This window comes from Parus major, chromosome 6, assembly GCF_001522545.3.
Source record: "Parus major isolate Abel chromosome 6, Parus_major1.1, whole genome shotgun sequence".
Lineage (NCBI taxonomy): Eukaryota > Metazoa > Chordata > Aves > Passeriformes > Paridae > Parus > Parus major.
In genome coordinates this window covers 14,773,736-14,788,388 of record NC_031775.1, presented here as the reverse complement: position 1 = coordinate 14,788,388, position 14,653 = coordinate 14,773,736, and the positions used below count along the sequence as shown (strand labels likewise).

Here is a 14,653-nt window from a genome sequence, read left to right as displayed (position 1 = left end):
AGGAGCGGTTCCCGGTGCGTTACCCTCCAGCCGGCGGCGGGGCGCGGGTGGGCGCAGGGCGGCGCTGCCGCTCGCGGAGAGACCGCGGTGCTGAGCGGAACCGCCTGGGACAGGGACCGGGCGGGACCGGGGCGGGGCTCGGGCAGGACCGGGCGGGACCGGGGCGGGGCTCGGGCAGGACCGGGGCGGGGCTCGGGGGGGACGCCCCCGCACCTGCTCGGCAGGTGAGCAGCGCGTTGTGGCAGCATGGTAGCAGCTTCCTTTAGAACGAGAGCAGGCGTTGCCGCCAGTTTCCGCTGCTCCTGATGCCTGTCCTGCTTCCCTGGTGCTGGTCCTGAGCGAGTCCAGCCCTCCAGCACGCTTTTCCCGCTAGAAGGCTCAGATGTTCTGGGATGCTGCCTTATCTCTGGTACAACAACAATATTACCGTAGAGAGGGGGAGAAGAGGAGGATGGAAAAAGAACTTTTCCCTCTAATGATGCGTTAGTTTCAGTATGTTGATTCCAGTTTTCCCTCCCGCTAACTCTCCCTCATTTTCCTACCCGCTGTAGCATTGTGCTGTTTGCGTTGTAGCTTGTACCTAACAGCGCAGCCTGGGGTAGGTGCTTGCTCGCGTGCTCATGTGGAATCTATTTAAGACCCTTTGTGGGGCCTCATTCCAAACTATGTGCCCTTCAACCTAAACTCTGTAGCAGGAGTGAGTTTTTGAGAGAGCCATTTAGATTCTCGTAACACATGGGAAATTTTGGCAGCATTGCAAGTTGAGTGAAAAAAAGCTGGGGTTGTGTTGCTATGTAAGGTACAGAAAGGGTTTGTGTGTACTTTGTCATCTTTTTTTTGTGTGTGTGTGTGTCGTACCTTGTGCTGATAAGGAAACTGAAGTTAGCAGAGCGGAGATATGTGGTAAATGCAGTTTGCTGGCTAAGCCAGGAGGCTTGGACTCGGATTCTGGAGGATGAGGGTCTGTGCTCTCCGGTACGTGAGGATGAATGGTCCCGAGGCGGCTCCCGGCGGGGGAAGCCGTGCTGCGGAGCGCTCTCCGGGCGGCGCCAGCCTCCCAGGTAAGTGCTGCTCGCTTGCGCCTTGCTCGGGCTTCATGCTGCAGTCAATCCTAGAAACAGCGCTGCAGAATCCCGTTATTTTTCCTTAAGGGATTTAAGAATGTTTTTCTATGACCTAATCTGCAGGCAAAATGCCTATTCTTTAAAATTTAGCTTGTGGGCAGCCATGGCTCTAAAAGTTTTTGAGACTTCATGTATCTGTAGGGATTAGTCAGAGGAGTGTCTTTAAGGCAGCTGAGCAATTTATGTCAATCTCCCTTAAATGAGATTTGGAATGCGTTATAGAATAAATTGATTCCCCTGAATAATTCTAATAAAAGAGAGGATCAGTTATCCCATCTGGGAGACTTCATTTCTGATTGTTACTGTATAAACCAACAGAAATCACATGAATATTCTTGGACACAAATGATGATCATGTTATAAACGCCTTATCGTGAAATAGAGATTAGGATAAAAAGCAGTTGGAAGATTGAAATGAAGCTCTTGGATATAGATCCTCATCTGTTAGATTAGTGTCTTGCACTGGGTTTTAATTTACAACAGTTAATGGTCTAAATAAACTATTTCAGCAGAACAGTCTCATAACAGCAAGGAATCTGAATTCCAAAATATATGTGGAACAGGTAGAAACCTCTCTCCAACAAGGACCTGCTGATTGCCTCAATAATAGCACATGTAGTTAGTTACCGTTTAAGCAAAATTCTTGAAGCCTAAGGAGAGAACAGAATCTATTGAAAACAGTTGAAACTGAAAGCAAACTTAAGTGTTACAAATTTATGCATATCCAGAAAAGGTCACTGCTAATTAATCATGCTTAATTATTCAGAAGAAGGAAATACGGTGTCACATTTGCCCCATCAGATTTATTTTCTGATTAGCAAAGAAGTAAAATCATCTGAACAAGCTAATAAAGTCATCCAGGAAGTTGACCTCATTTCCAATATTAGAATAAATGCTTTACCGACAAAAGAGGTGAGTTCATAGGAAGCTTATGGCAAGTTTTGTTTCCCTAAGTGTTCAAAGCTTTGTTTTTCTTTTTCTAAAAGCACAAAAGAAGTGATGTCTTAGTGGTTAAATCAAAACTTCCATCATTAACCTCTAAATATTTTTAGCAAATTAGGAACGTTGGAGTCAAGCCTGCTGGCTGTGCTTGCCTATGGTCAGAGGAAGATCCTTTAAAGGACATAGGTCTAACTGGTGGATCTTTTAAGTGCATATGTTAATTTGATACATGGATAAAGGAGGAATTTCATATCAACTTGCTAATAGAGCTGTTGAGATCTGGAGAGAATATTGTAATAATGTGATAATGCTGGTCACTGAGCATCTGGTAGCATAATGAGATTTCACCCTGTATTCTTCTCTGCAACAGGGGGATCTTATGTTCTTCAAAAGTTGTTGGCTCAATTTTGCATCTAGTGAGGTCAGGTGAATTTTTCCATGTCAAGTAGATACAGGTATGTAAAGGAGAACATGACCTCAAATGCTGTGTTAAATGGAGAAAAGTCACAGCTACCACATCCAGACTAGTAGTGTATTGTAGGTCTCCCTACGGTTATAACTAAGGCTATTTTATAATCAAGGGATCATTAAGAAAATACGTGTTTGCACACAGCCATTATTCACTAGATATCCACAAGTCAGATCTGGAGTTTAGGTAGCAGCCACATTAAAAAAAAAAAAAAATCAGTGGTAATTTTTATTGCCTTATCTATAAAGGCAAAAGGATAATAAGGGATGACACAATTCAAACTTAATAAGGAACAGCAGCTTTTAAAGTCTCTGCACTAAGTGGAGTGGAACATGTTCCAGCCCTTTCTCCGAATTCCAGCATTAGAATTCTGTACTTCTGCTAGTTTTTCCTACTGTGCAAGTCTCTTGTAGAGCTCTGCTGATAACCTTGGCCAGCTAATTCTGTTCTGAGATTGTAATGCATTATATCACATTCTGTATGACAGGAAAGGGAACTTCCCCTTTAACGATACACATTGCTATGTAAGAATTTCTGGGGGTGGAGTCTCTGCTTGAGCAGGCTGCATAAAAGTGTGCAGGATTTCCAGCTGCCTCAGACTGCAAACAGCATGAACTGCAGCCTGCCACACCGAGTGCTGCTCAGCTCTCCGATGGAGGGACAGCGGGACAGGTTGTGCCTGCAGTCTCTTTGGGACTTTGTCACTGCAAAGGAGCCATTGATCAAGTCACCGTTTTTCCCAGTGCTGTTTTCTTTTACAGCATACATGGCTTTCTGTCTTCCATATATTGCACTGGACTTTTTAAGCATTAGACTACCAGACTTGAGAAAATACAAAATCCAGCCGCAGAACTATCCGAGTCTTGGAATGATGGTGCCTTGCATTATTCAAAGTGTATATCACCATGTCGTTTTGATCTTCCCGGTGACATTTCTACACTGGTACTGGAGACCCATGAATCTACCAGTGACAGCTCCAGAGCTGCCTGAAGTCCTGCTGCAAGTAGCAGTTTGTCTGCTGCTGTTTGATTTTGAGTACTTCCTGTGGCATTTGCTGCATCACAAGGTGCCTTGGCTCTACAAGACCTTCCACAAGGTGCATCACAAGCACGTGTCGACGTTCGCCCTTACTACACAGTATTCCAGCGTATGGGAGTTGCTCTCACTGGGATTTTTTGCTGCTATAAACCCACTGCTCCTCGGATGCCATCCTTTGACAGAAATGATTTTCTTCCTTGTAAACATTGGTTTGTCAGTGGAGGACCATTCTGGATATGACCTCCCATGGTCAACTCACCGACTTGTGCCTTTTGGATTGTACGGAGGAGCACCACATCATGATCTCCACCATCTGAAATTCAAATCGAACTATGCTCCTTACTTCACACACTGGGACAAACTCTTCGGGACATTCATGGAGTCACATTCTAATTAAGAATATTTGCCTGTGGATGAACTCTTTTTATAGACTAAACTGGGACATTATTTTTTTAAAGACATACAGAAGATTGTATATTTGAAGCTGCCTATAAAAGCAATAGCTATTTATAACAAATCCTCTTAATATATGTGTATTTGTGTGTGTACTTGGAACTGCCTGTGTTAAGGGACTGCAAATGGGAAAGTGAATATCTGTTGCTTAAATTTGAGTCAAAGGTTTAAGGGAAGCATTAAGAGACATTCTCTCTCCTTTCCTTCTTTCCAGCTTTCATAAAGCATGTATCATGTTGCTGTATGATGTTTTATACATACGCCACAACATTATCTTACTGTTGTAGGATGATTTATGATGTAAACAGAAAAGGTACACATCATGGATTTTGTGGAGTTTAATCTGCCAAAGAAAATTGTTGCGCAATGATTTTGTAAAATATTGCTGCCAAGTCATGGTGGTTGGATAACTGTTAAATGATTTTGATATTTATATTTTTTACCTTGATATACTGTCTCTTTTTAATAGAGAATAAATATGTTCATTCTTTTAAAATCGTATTATATTTCACTTCATTAATTCCTCTGTTCATATTAGGAACAGGTATGGTTCCTTGTGCATAGGTGTCATTAATTTGAATTATAAAATCATATAACTGTTTAGGTTGGAAAAGATGTCTAAGATAGAGTCCAACCATTACCCTAACACTGCCAAGTTCACCACTAAACCCTGTCCCTGAGTGCCACATTTACACATCTTTTAAATACCTCCAGGGATGGTGAGTCAGCCACTTCCCTGGACAGCCTATTCCTGTGCTTGGCAACCCTCAGTGAAGAACATTTTCCTAATATCCAATCTTAACCTGCCCTGCCACCACTTGAGGCTATTTCCTCTTATCTTTTCCCTTGTTACCTGGGAAAAGAGACTGACATCTCTTCATTCCAGAGTTTTGCAGACTTTTATTATTAAAATATTGTAATATTATTTCAAAAGTGAATAATTTACTTTTTCTCCAGAGTATTTATTTTAGTCTCCAGAGTATTTATTTTAAAATAGTTTACAATTTCGTAGAAACATAATATTGAAGAATGGAGTTTAAAAAGTCATAGTGAAATTTTATCATTATATTTTTGAGAAGCTTGAGCAGTTTTTACTAAGCAGCCCCTTAAATGAGAGCATTTGTCCTTGACAATCCTATTACTTGTTACTTGCATGCAAAACCTTGTCAAGGAATATAAACAGAATTTCTATGAAGTAGATGGTTCTTTAAAGCAGATTTCAGGGGAATAGAATCAAATCTTTTGGGATCCTAAGACATAGAACAAAATGTCTATGCATTGCTAGAACGGTTACATAGAGAAGATCAAAATGTATCTCACAGAAATCACATGGAAAAAAATAGGCTTAAAGAGATAAGCAAGGCTTTGATGTCTCATTCAGCAGAGATCCACACAGATGTCTAATGTCCACTACAAAACATTTTAATGCTGGTAATCATCTATGCTGTATTGCTAATAAACTTCCCAGGATAATGATGGAAACAGAGAAAGCACAAATAATGTAGGAAGTGTGGAAAGAACACTTAAACATCATCATCCAAAAGTCTCTTTGTCCTTATGTCTAGAGGGTTGTGTGACCTTACAGAGGCTGTTTGTCCAGTAGAAGCGAGAACCCTTAGTATCTCCAACAACATGAATTTATGAAGGGAACAGCGCTTTGACACACTGTCTTTTTGATAACAGGAAATAATTTTCATAAACATCTTCATAAACAGTACAAAATGCTGCAATCTTAGTAATTAAATACCCTCTCTGCTTTCTGGATATCACAGAAGACCAACCCTTCTTTTCTTTGTTAAGAACATGATGCATAAGAGCAAAAACTGAGGCTTGAGATAATACTGGAATCTGTCATTCATCTATTAAGCTGTGAGAAAGAATCCCCAGTCTTTCTGAAGGTTGTAATCTTAGGTATCTTGGTGTGTTCTAGAAAGAGAAGGAAATATGCTTTCTTTTCTGCCGAATGCAAGAGGCAAAAATAATTTTCTGTGAGCTGTTTAGCCATTTTGAGGTGTCCCAAAGTTATCCTTTCTGTCCTAGAAATCACACTTAATTCAGCTTGGCAAATTCTGAGCATCTGGCAAAGATAATCTGTGGTTTCAAGGAGTTATACCTTACACTATATTTTGTAACTGTACACTACAACAGTCTGTTTCATGTACAATTGGCTCTCTGACTAAGCAAGGGTAAGGCTAACTGGTACTTGCATAGGACAGCTACAGGTTGCTGTAGGAAGCCTATAAGCAAAACCCACAAGAAAGGTTGTAACTAAACTCATGGGGATTATTCTGCTTTTTGTATGAAGCTTAAGAGTAGATACAATACTTTACTCTCCTGGAGAGAGTTCTAGTCAGCTGCAGGCAAAACTATTCTTGCTGTTGTCAAGTCAAGAGAGATGATTGTATGATTTGGCATTGACAATGTAGCCTGACACCCACTGAGGATGATCAAACTGGTGATGGAAGGAAGCAATGTGCTGCACAATGATCCTGCCTACTCCTCACATCCTCATTTGCATCACTTCAGACACACACCAAGAATGTGCTTCCACAAACATGGAATTTCCCCCAGGTTATATCTGTATCTAATCTGTAGCCAATCAGACCTGGAACCTCAGTTTAAAGTCTCGTTATTGCAAGAACTTGGAATACTTTAAAAAAAAAAAAAAAAGTTGTTAAATGAATATTTGACTGATACATGTCTGGAATGGCTTTTTTGAATCCCATACTAGAAATATCTGTATTTCATCCTCATGACATAATTCCTTTTCCCTATTTCTCCAAAACTTTTGAAGGTAACTTAGGTTCTAAACTCTGAGGGGTTGAACCCATTTGCGTGTTGTGTGTACTTTGAAGTGCTTTCTGTAGCAGTTTAATTTAATCTAAGTTTAGTTGTGCATGTGAGAAAAAATCATGAGCAGAAGACCCAAACAAACACATAACTGCAGGCCTTTGCAATTCAATGAAAACATATACTGGAGATAAAGCAAATAAGGGTTGGGTTTTTTTTCCTGTTTTCATTGAAAGCTCAGCATATACTGTGCCACTGAGCATGAGGGGACAGTAAGTTCTGTGTATTGATAGTGGTGAGATTTTAAAACAGGACTTTATAGACGTTACTTCCTATATTTGCATTTCCCCATGGTCTTTACCGCAAATCTTTGCCAGACAAAAGGAAAGGCATGACACTCACTTGTAAGGGTTTATGTAAGAAAACCAAACACAACTTTCCCTCTTCCAAAATTCTGCTACCTTCCTTCCTCTTTATAACATGACTTGCTGTTCCACACAGACTTCCTATCTAATCTGCTGAAAGCTAAACTGTGGTCATTTGTGAGTAAATAGAAGATGTTTGCAGAGACCTTTGAAGCTATACAATAAATTTTTTTTGTGCTGCTATTGTCCACTTTATATCTTCAAAATTTAATAAAGCTCAAAGAAATAAGATTTTATGCATTTCTCTATCTTAATTCTTAGGCAAAAATGAAATATTGAGCTCTTTGTCTGCTCTTGTGAATTGCAGGAGTTCCCAAATTCTCACTGGCAATTTAGTCCTATACTTCTCTTGAAATGTAGTTGGAGTCTTTCAAACAATACCCAGTTTGGCAATTTTGAGATAAGAGTATACCGCTGCAAAGGGACAGGTTTCTTCTTAGTGTGTGTGTTTTCAGTGCTGCTGTAAAGTGGGCTCCTCATGTGCTTTGGAGTCAGCATAGGATGCTCAGAACAATGCTGAGTCAATATTCAGTGCTGGAAAAGACTTGGTCCTCCCTCATGTTGATCAATTGCAAGCACTTCACTGGGGAAAACCTAAACAGTTCTGGTCTATAACTATGATTTCTTATGATTTCTTGTGATTTATTATTATGAAGATAATCTGTATCAATAATGTATTTTGTGACTTGGTTAATCTAGTGTGTTATCAGGATTAAATGAAAAACTAGAATTTCATTGGGTAGTGCTGTCTCTAAATTAGTTTTGAAGCAATTTGTGGTGACAGAACACTTAATTGTCATCTGTTGCCTCTCAATATCATTGTAAGGAATGAAGCACTCTAATGTGGCTTTATCTTAGTGGCCTCAGCAGTCACTTCAGTTTCTCTTAAACTTGTTTTCATGCACAACTATTAAGCTTCCACTATTGTCTGCCCAAATCTATGCAACCCTTTTTGAACAGGAATAATTTTTGAATGGATCTGTATCTGAAAGAATCATCTGTCTTGGACTCTCAGAAAATACAAATTCTCACTGGATTTATTCAGATTTCCTCAGGGGAGAGGCCGACTGGAGTGTGAACCAACCATTGGATTTACATGTAAACCACGTCAAAGCCCTGGCTTTGCATGCTCAAATGTTGACACTGATCCTGCATTGCTCAGTACAATCCAACCTGAAAGGTCTTTGTAGCACAGGCTGGAGCTGGGTTTGCAGCGTGGTTTTCTTGTAAAAGCAACCGCCAAACAATTGTTTTCCAAAACTTAAATGTGTTTCTAATTTAGGGAAATTTGAAGTTGTTTACTGAAAAAAAGTCCCATACTCTCCCTCAAACTAACCAGCATAATCATTCCAGGCTTTAAAGGGAACAGAACCAATGCAGAGGGCCCTTTAGCTGTGGAAAATTATGCTGAGATTTTAATCCTTTTCAAACTGTTTTCTTGTCAAGGAAAAGATTTTAAAAGCTTACTAATCACCTTGTCTCCCAGTCTGGAATGATTGCTGTGATCGAGGCTATAGGTGTGCACAGGGGAAGGAGAGAAAGGAGGATGGGAAGGCACTTTTATTTCTGTCCCTTGGTGCAGTTTGCAGTGCTGTCAGGTATGGATTGAGTGTTGCACTGATATCTCCTTCCCACAAGAGCACAGATGGCTTCAACCCTCAGGTTCTTACTGCTGGAATGGTTCAGACTCCACATCTAGGCACAGCCTTTTCTTATTGTTATCTCTTTCTTTCTGGAAATTCCCACAGCAGCAAAACACTGTGACCTGCAAGAGGGAACTCCACCTTTGGACAGCTTAAAGCAAATATATTTTTGTGTCACCAAGCGTAAGACTAAGTTAAAAAGATCTACAGGCACATGGACTGGAGTGCCTCTTCCACACTCAGATTTGAGATAGCAGGTTTTACTTGTGGAAAATAAAAAAACTAACAATCCAAAGGGGGTGATTAGTACGCCAGACAGGCAGAAACTGACTGCTTGGGTTTCAGTCTATTGAGAGAGACTTCAATACTACAGATATGTGATTTAAAGGGATGGGAAATACAGGGCTACCTGTGCTTCCAGGGAGAATTTAGATGGCACATATTTTTATTTGTCCTCAGAACTAAGCAGCAAACAATTCAGGGAATTAAGTAGTCCAAAGTCTAGGATAAGCCACATAAAAACTGTTTTTAAGATGAACAAGATGCACCCTGTTTATCAAAAGAATATGAAAAAGCACTGCTAGAAATTTTGTTGGTGTCTCTTTACACACCTTTTCAGCCATTCACAGCAGCTGTGAAAAATTACACCCCTAAGAAGCAACACACATGGGTAATTTCCTTTAAATACCTCCTTTAAGGGATTTATTTACAAAACTTCCGGAACTAGTCTAAATAGCTGAGACAGTGGAATTTGTCAAGCTCTCTAGACAAATGAACTTGGGAAATGGAATGATTTAAAACTGCACAAGCAGCTCCCCTGACACTTGCAACTTCCAAAACCTGTAAGATCAGAAGTGCCCTTCTCAGCTGAGCTTATAGAAAACACCCACCAGTTGCCTTCCCCTCTGTTTTTATCCCCACAATCTCCACTGGTGTTCTCCTTCCCTGGTAATGACAAAATACTCTCCTGAGCAGCTGCTGACAACCTCCCCTCATCCTCCAGGGAAATGCTGAATCCTGCCAGCTGCTTTGCCAGGTTTGCCACGTTTTATCCCTTGGGCACTCGGATGACCACTCCCAGGTGCACTTGAGAATCCATTGCATGCACAAGTCCTGCAGCAAATGCAGGCTTACCCCTCACAACCTGTCCTGAAAACCACGTCTGAGGCCAAGCTCTTGGTCTGGCCCGTCTCTATTCAGCTCCAGGCAGGCTGGCAAGTGTTTACTCTCAAAATCTTTCCCCTGGGGGTGGGAGAGCCTCAGCCTCCCCACTTGCCTCCCTAGAGCCTATTTGAGCTCAGCTCAGAGGAGTAGGAGAGAAGACTTATCTGTTCTCTAGTCCAGGGAGGTCTTGCTTTGGCTCCTTGTGCTCCCTGAAGTGACCTGAATCAGGCTGGACTCTGCTGCTGTGGTGGTGAGGAAGCCGGGGGCCTGCTGTGGCCTCCCGGGGCTGTGGTGAGGAGGCCGGGCACACAGGGAGCCGTGTGAGGGGAAGGGGCTCCAGCAGGGCCGTGCACACACAGCTGCAGCGTGTCTGCAGCCTTTGAGGGTGTCAGATTTTCTGGTCAGCAGCAATTCTGCTGCCATCAGGTGTAACCTGAAGTTAGAGCTCCAGCAAAGTTAGTAATGGCTTATGAGCTTTGGTAGTACAGTGGTGAGGAGAGCAAAAGATTATGTAATTGTTCTGTGGGTTTAATTGTTTCCAGTGTCCTTTCACTGCTCCCATAGCCATGGCTCATCACTGATTCAGCTTGTCTGATGCTTCTTGTGACTCACCTGTGGGAAATTGCTTTTCCAGTTTATGACATCTCCATTTTATCTACCTGGCCTATTTCCTAAACCAGAAAGCTGAAGCAAAATCGCTAGCTTGGACCTTGCAACTGGCAAGTGGGTAACAAGTCTATGTAGCAACACTCTGTGGCAGTACCATGACTGAGAGTTTACTATTTTATTTGCTTCCTTGCAAATCCTGATGCTGTGCTCCTAACTGACCTCCACTTCCCACCCCGTTAAACCTGGGCTCTGTGCCTACTGCTCTACGTCCTTTTCTTTCTGGAGATTAATTGCATAGTTTAGCCAATATGCTGTATGCTTTTTTTTCCCTCCTCTTTTTGTGACTCAGATTTGTATCTTGAGTAATTGAACCATTTTTCAGAAGAAGGAATTTCATTTCCCTCTGCACTTGGCACAGCTTGCAGAAGAGCACTGTTAAACTCTGAAAGCTAAGGACAGATAACAAAAGAGCAGAGCATGTAAAATGTGGAAAGGCACATGCACTCAGCCATAGCAGCACAACAAGCTGATTCTCTGTTTTATTTCCTTTGTCTATTGAACTTCAGCTTACTGCTTCGCTGCTTTTCTTTTAGACCCCTTAATCATAGGGTAGTGGGATAAATTAGTGCTCATGTACTGGCGTCAGTCCTGTTTCTAGAAGTTAGCCATCTTGCTAGATCCTTGAATTTGTGCTAACTGCAAATATTATTACTATTATTTTTTTATAATATTATTTTGAAACTCTGACAAAAATCTAGATGCTATAGAGGAAAAAAATCTATCTCCCAAGAGGCTAAAGTCATAGAGTGGACCTTCTGCATTCAGAAGTTACTTAGTTCTGGTAGCTAGAATGAAGCTTCAAATCAAGACTGAAGAAATCTATAATGTGTATTTTGTGGAAACTGCATTTACTTCTTTGTTAGAGGAATTTAATCAAAGCTTTCTCATTACAGACATCTAAGTTTGACTTTGCAGTAACTGGTCCTTTCAGATACTTGAAAAGCTGATGTGTGTCTGTTACCTACAAAGCATTAATACTTAAACAAAACAAGTAATGGGGCTTATTTATTTATTTATTTATTTCCTAGCACTGTTATTACAAATCTTGATTATTTAATGTAGATGTAACACCTACTAAGCTCCTAATTGGCTGCGACAAGGAGCAGGAGAAGTTTGTTTTGCTTCTGACAATGTACATGAAATCCACTGTTGTAAGAGATTTCTATTATGCTGTTACAGCTCTATCCTTAAGGTACTTCTGCCTTTTAAGGTAAAAATTACAGACAGTGGCATAAGAAAAACAGCAGGATTCAAATTTGGACTTAAGTCACACCAAGGTAGATGGTATCTGTTCAACTACCTTTGACAGTGGCTTTCAGGGTACACCTGCATTTCATTCTGCATGAGTGGGACTTCCAGGGTGAGACTGATAGAAATGGATGTGTGGCACTTCTGGTGATTGTCCAGCTCATGATACTGCACATATATTTCCATTTTATTTCTCTATGCAAACATAAACATATGAATATTATTTTTTAATATACATGTGAATTCCCCATTACTTTTATCTTTTGGTATTTACATATATGTAAAAAACTATGGCATACAAAGTGTTCTGCAATGTGGTGTAAGAAAGCTGGAGATGACATCAAACCAGTCATGGGTGGTAGTTAGAGACAGACATCTGCAGAAAGGACCATGAGGGAGCAGTGATGGGGAGATACGGGCATGCATGCTCACTCTGAGGAGAAACCTAAGGGTTCTCCCCCCAGGTAAAGAACTGCTGCCAGAGAACAAGACAGCTGAAACTTGTGTGGTAGTGAGAGTGTCGTTTTTCACTCAGTTTCAGAAGGAAACAAGTTACGCAACCGCAGCTTATGTCAGAGTCTTCCAGTAATTTGTTGGCTTGTTACACAACTCAGCACAATTGGACCGACCAGGAGCGGTCCCAAGATATTAAGTGCTCTCACATTTTGTGGAAATCACTAGCTGGGCAGAAGCAGGAGGTATTTGCACCATTTTGACTGTTTAGGGGAGGAAGTGACCCCGGTTCACTCTGTGTGAAAGCAATGTGCCAGCCCTGCACAAACATGCACTGCAGCCTGTACTGTCTGTTCCTCAGCTTAAGGCCGAGCAAGATACAAGAGAGATGTTCTGGGAGTCTGTGTGTGAGGGGAGCTCTGGGGACTTGGGACAGGAATGAGGATTTTGTGGGACAATAAGCCTGGAAGGTAGTTGCAGATACTGCTGCATCAAGGAGGACCTGGAAGAAATTCTGTGGTTTTTGTGGTTGTAGTGTTTAACTCATAAAGTCAATAATGCACAGGAAACAAGGATTTACAGCTCACAAGCAGTTTCTTTGATTTGAACCACCCCTTATTTTTCACTGAAAAGAGTGACAAAATCAAGAACCTCTGGATGATCCCCAGTGAGCAGTTCTGCAGAAGAGACCTGATGACAACCTCATCAGTGTCACACTTCTTCACAGGAAGGTGAACTCCAGGGCTGTGACTCCTACTTGTGAAAAGGGAGAGCAGCTCTTGGTCAGTGCTGTAGGAGAGGCAGTGGTGGCAGACTGGTCACAGGGAAAAGTGAGTGGTAGGAAGCATGGAATGAATCCTAGGAGGTGGCTTCAGAGCCCACGCTGCTTTACTACTGACCATTGTAGACAATGAAGCTTCCCCACAGAATGTCAGCAGTTCTAAGTGAAGGCACATGAATCACGTGATTTAATTGCATGGATGTTTAACTTTCTGTGGTTTTAATAATCTCTTACCAAAAAGCTGTTTCTGATATCATTATTTTATATCTTTCTCCTAGTGCAATCAAATCCTTTTTAATTTTACTAGTTTAGATGTGTTTAAGACACAAGATTGCATGATAATAATGTAAGCTGATATAAATTTTGGGAGTAGAGACATTATCAAATTAAGTAATCTTTTGCAAGAAGAAATGTACTCCACATTAACTGGATATGAAATCAATGGGAAGAATTTCCTTAGAAATTGCAAATTTCTTTTTTGTGTCTTTGAAAATTACCAGCCCTCACCTCATCCAGCTCAGCACTCCCAGTTTTGCATCCCCACCTGCAGAAACCCTTGCACAGGGTGGTTCCAGTGCTTTCCCAATACTCCCTTTCCCCTTCTCATGTTTCTACATTTCTAGTACTTTCTCAAAGGGGGAACAAATTCTGTAGTGTATCTGGAAACGAAAGCTCCAGCTGTTTCTCTTTCTTCTTTTCTTTTTTCTTTTTTTTTTCTTTTAAAATATAGTTTCTCTCTCACATTTTGGTATCATCTTGACCAAGTGACAGCTAAAGCATCGTGTTTCTGATTCCAGAAATGTCTTTTGGAGATTGGTTGGGACAAGCTGTGCTGACTTTGTTTGAGCAATACTCTGAAAGCATTCTGCACTGCCTGCAGGTATTGCATTGATCTGAGTCATGCCATCCTGGCTCATACAAGTAGTTTTGCATCTGGAATAGAAGGTTTTGGGGGTTCCCCCCCAACGTTTTGAGTAGGCCCTAATCCTTTCCACCAGGTAGAAGCTTGGTTTTGGCTTGCAGCTTGTCAAGATGAAGTTTAAACCTCTACTTTAAGAAAAAGGAAGTGCTGATGAAGACTTCAGCAATGTTTCCCGTGAGCCAAAATGAACAACTGAATCTGGAAGGGTGGGGGAAAAGCTTACTCAAAAATACAAGGATCTAAAATGTTTGCTGGGGTTTTCTCAACTTGGTAATGCAAAAGGGGAATAACAGTCTTTGAACACAGAGAGAGCAGAATTTTTCTTGTGGCAATGTGGGAGTTTCCTGTTCACGTGAAGTCCTGGGTTAGACCTCAAGCAGCATTAAAAAGGTAGTAGAGAAAAATCTGTGAACATAACTACTGCAGAAACTGGCTGAAGTTAACTATCTCTGCAGCAAGGAGAATCCCTCTCTGTTGAATATTGATATTTTTGTACTTATAGTTCCCTTTCTCTTGAATGTTTTTCCTCCCT

General features: G+C 41.2%; 1 protein-coding gene across 1 annotated transcript; it reads left to right on the top strand.

Moving 5' to 3' along the window:
- The first annotated feature begins 238 nt into the window (after positions 1-238).
- Positions 239-4,527, top strand: CH25H (cholesterol 25-hydroxylase). Its single transcript, XM_033515798.1, has one exon. It carries the CDS (start codon positions 3,146-3,148, stop codon positions 3,968-3,970), a length of 825 nt encoding a protein of 274 aa, XP_033371689.1. The 5' UTR covers positions 239-3,145; the 3' UTR covers positions 3,971-4,527.
- The last annotated feature ends 10,126 nt before the right edge of the window (positions 4,528-14,653 follow it).

Bases quoted from the DNA above. Each gene is read 5' to 3' on its own strand.
- CH25H (XM_033515798.1), top strand. From the start codon at position 3,146: ATGAACTGCAGCCTGCCACACCGAGTGCTGCTCAGCTCTCCGATGGAG.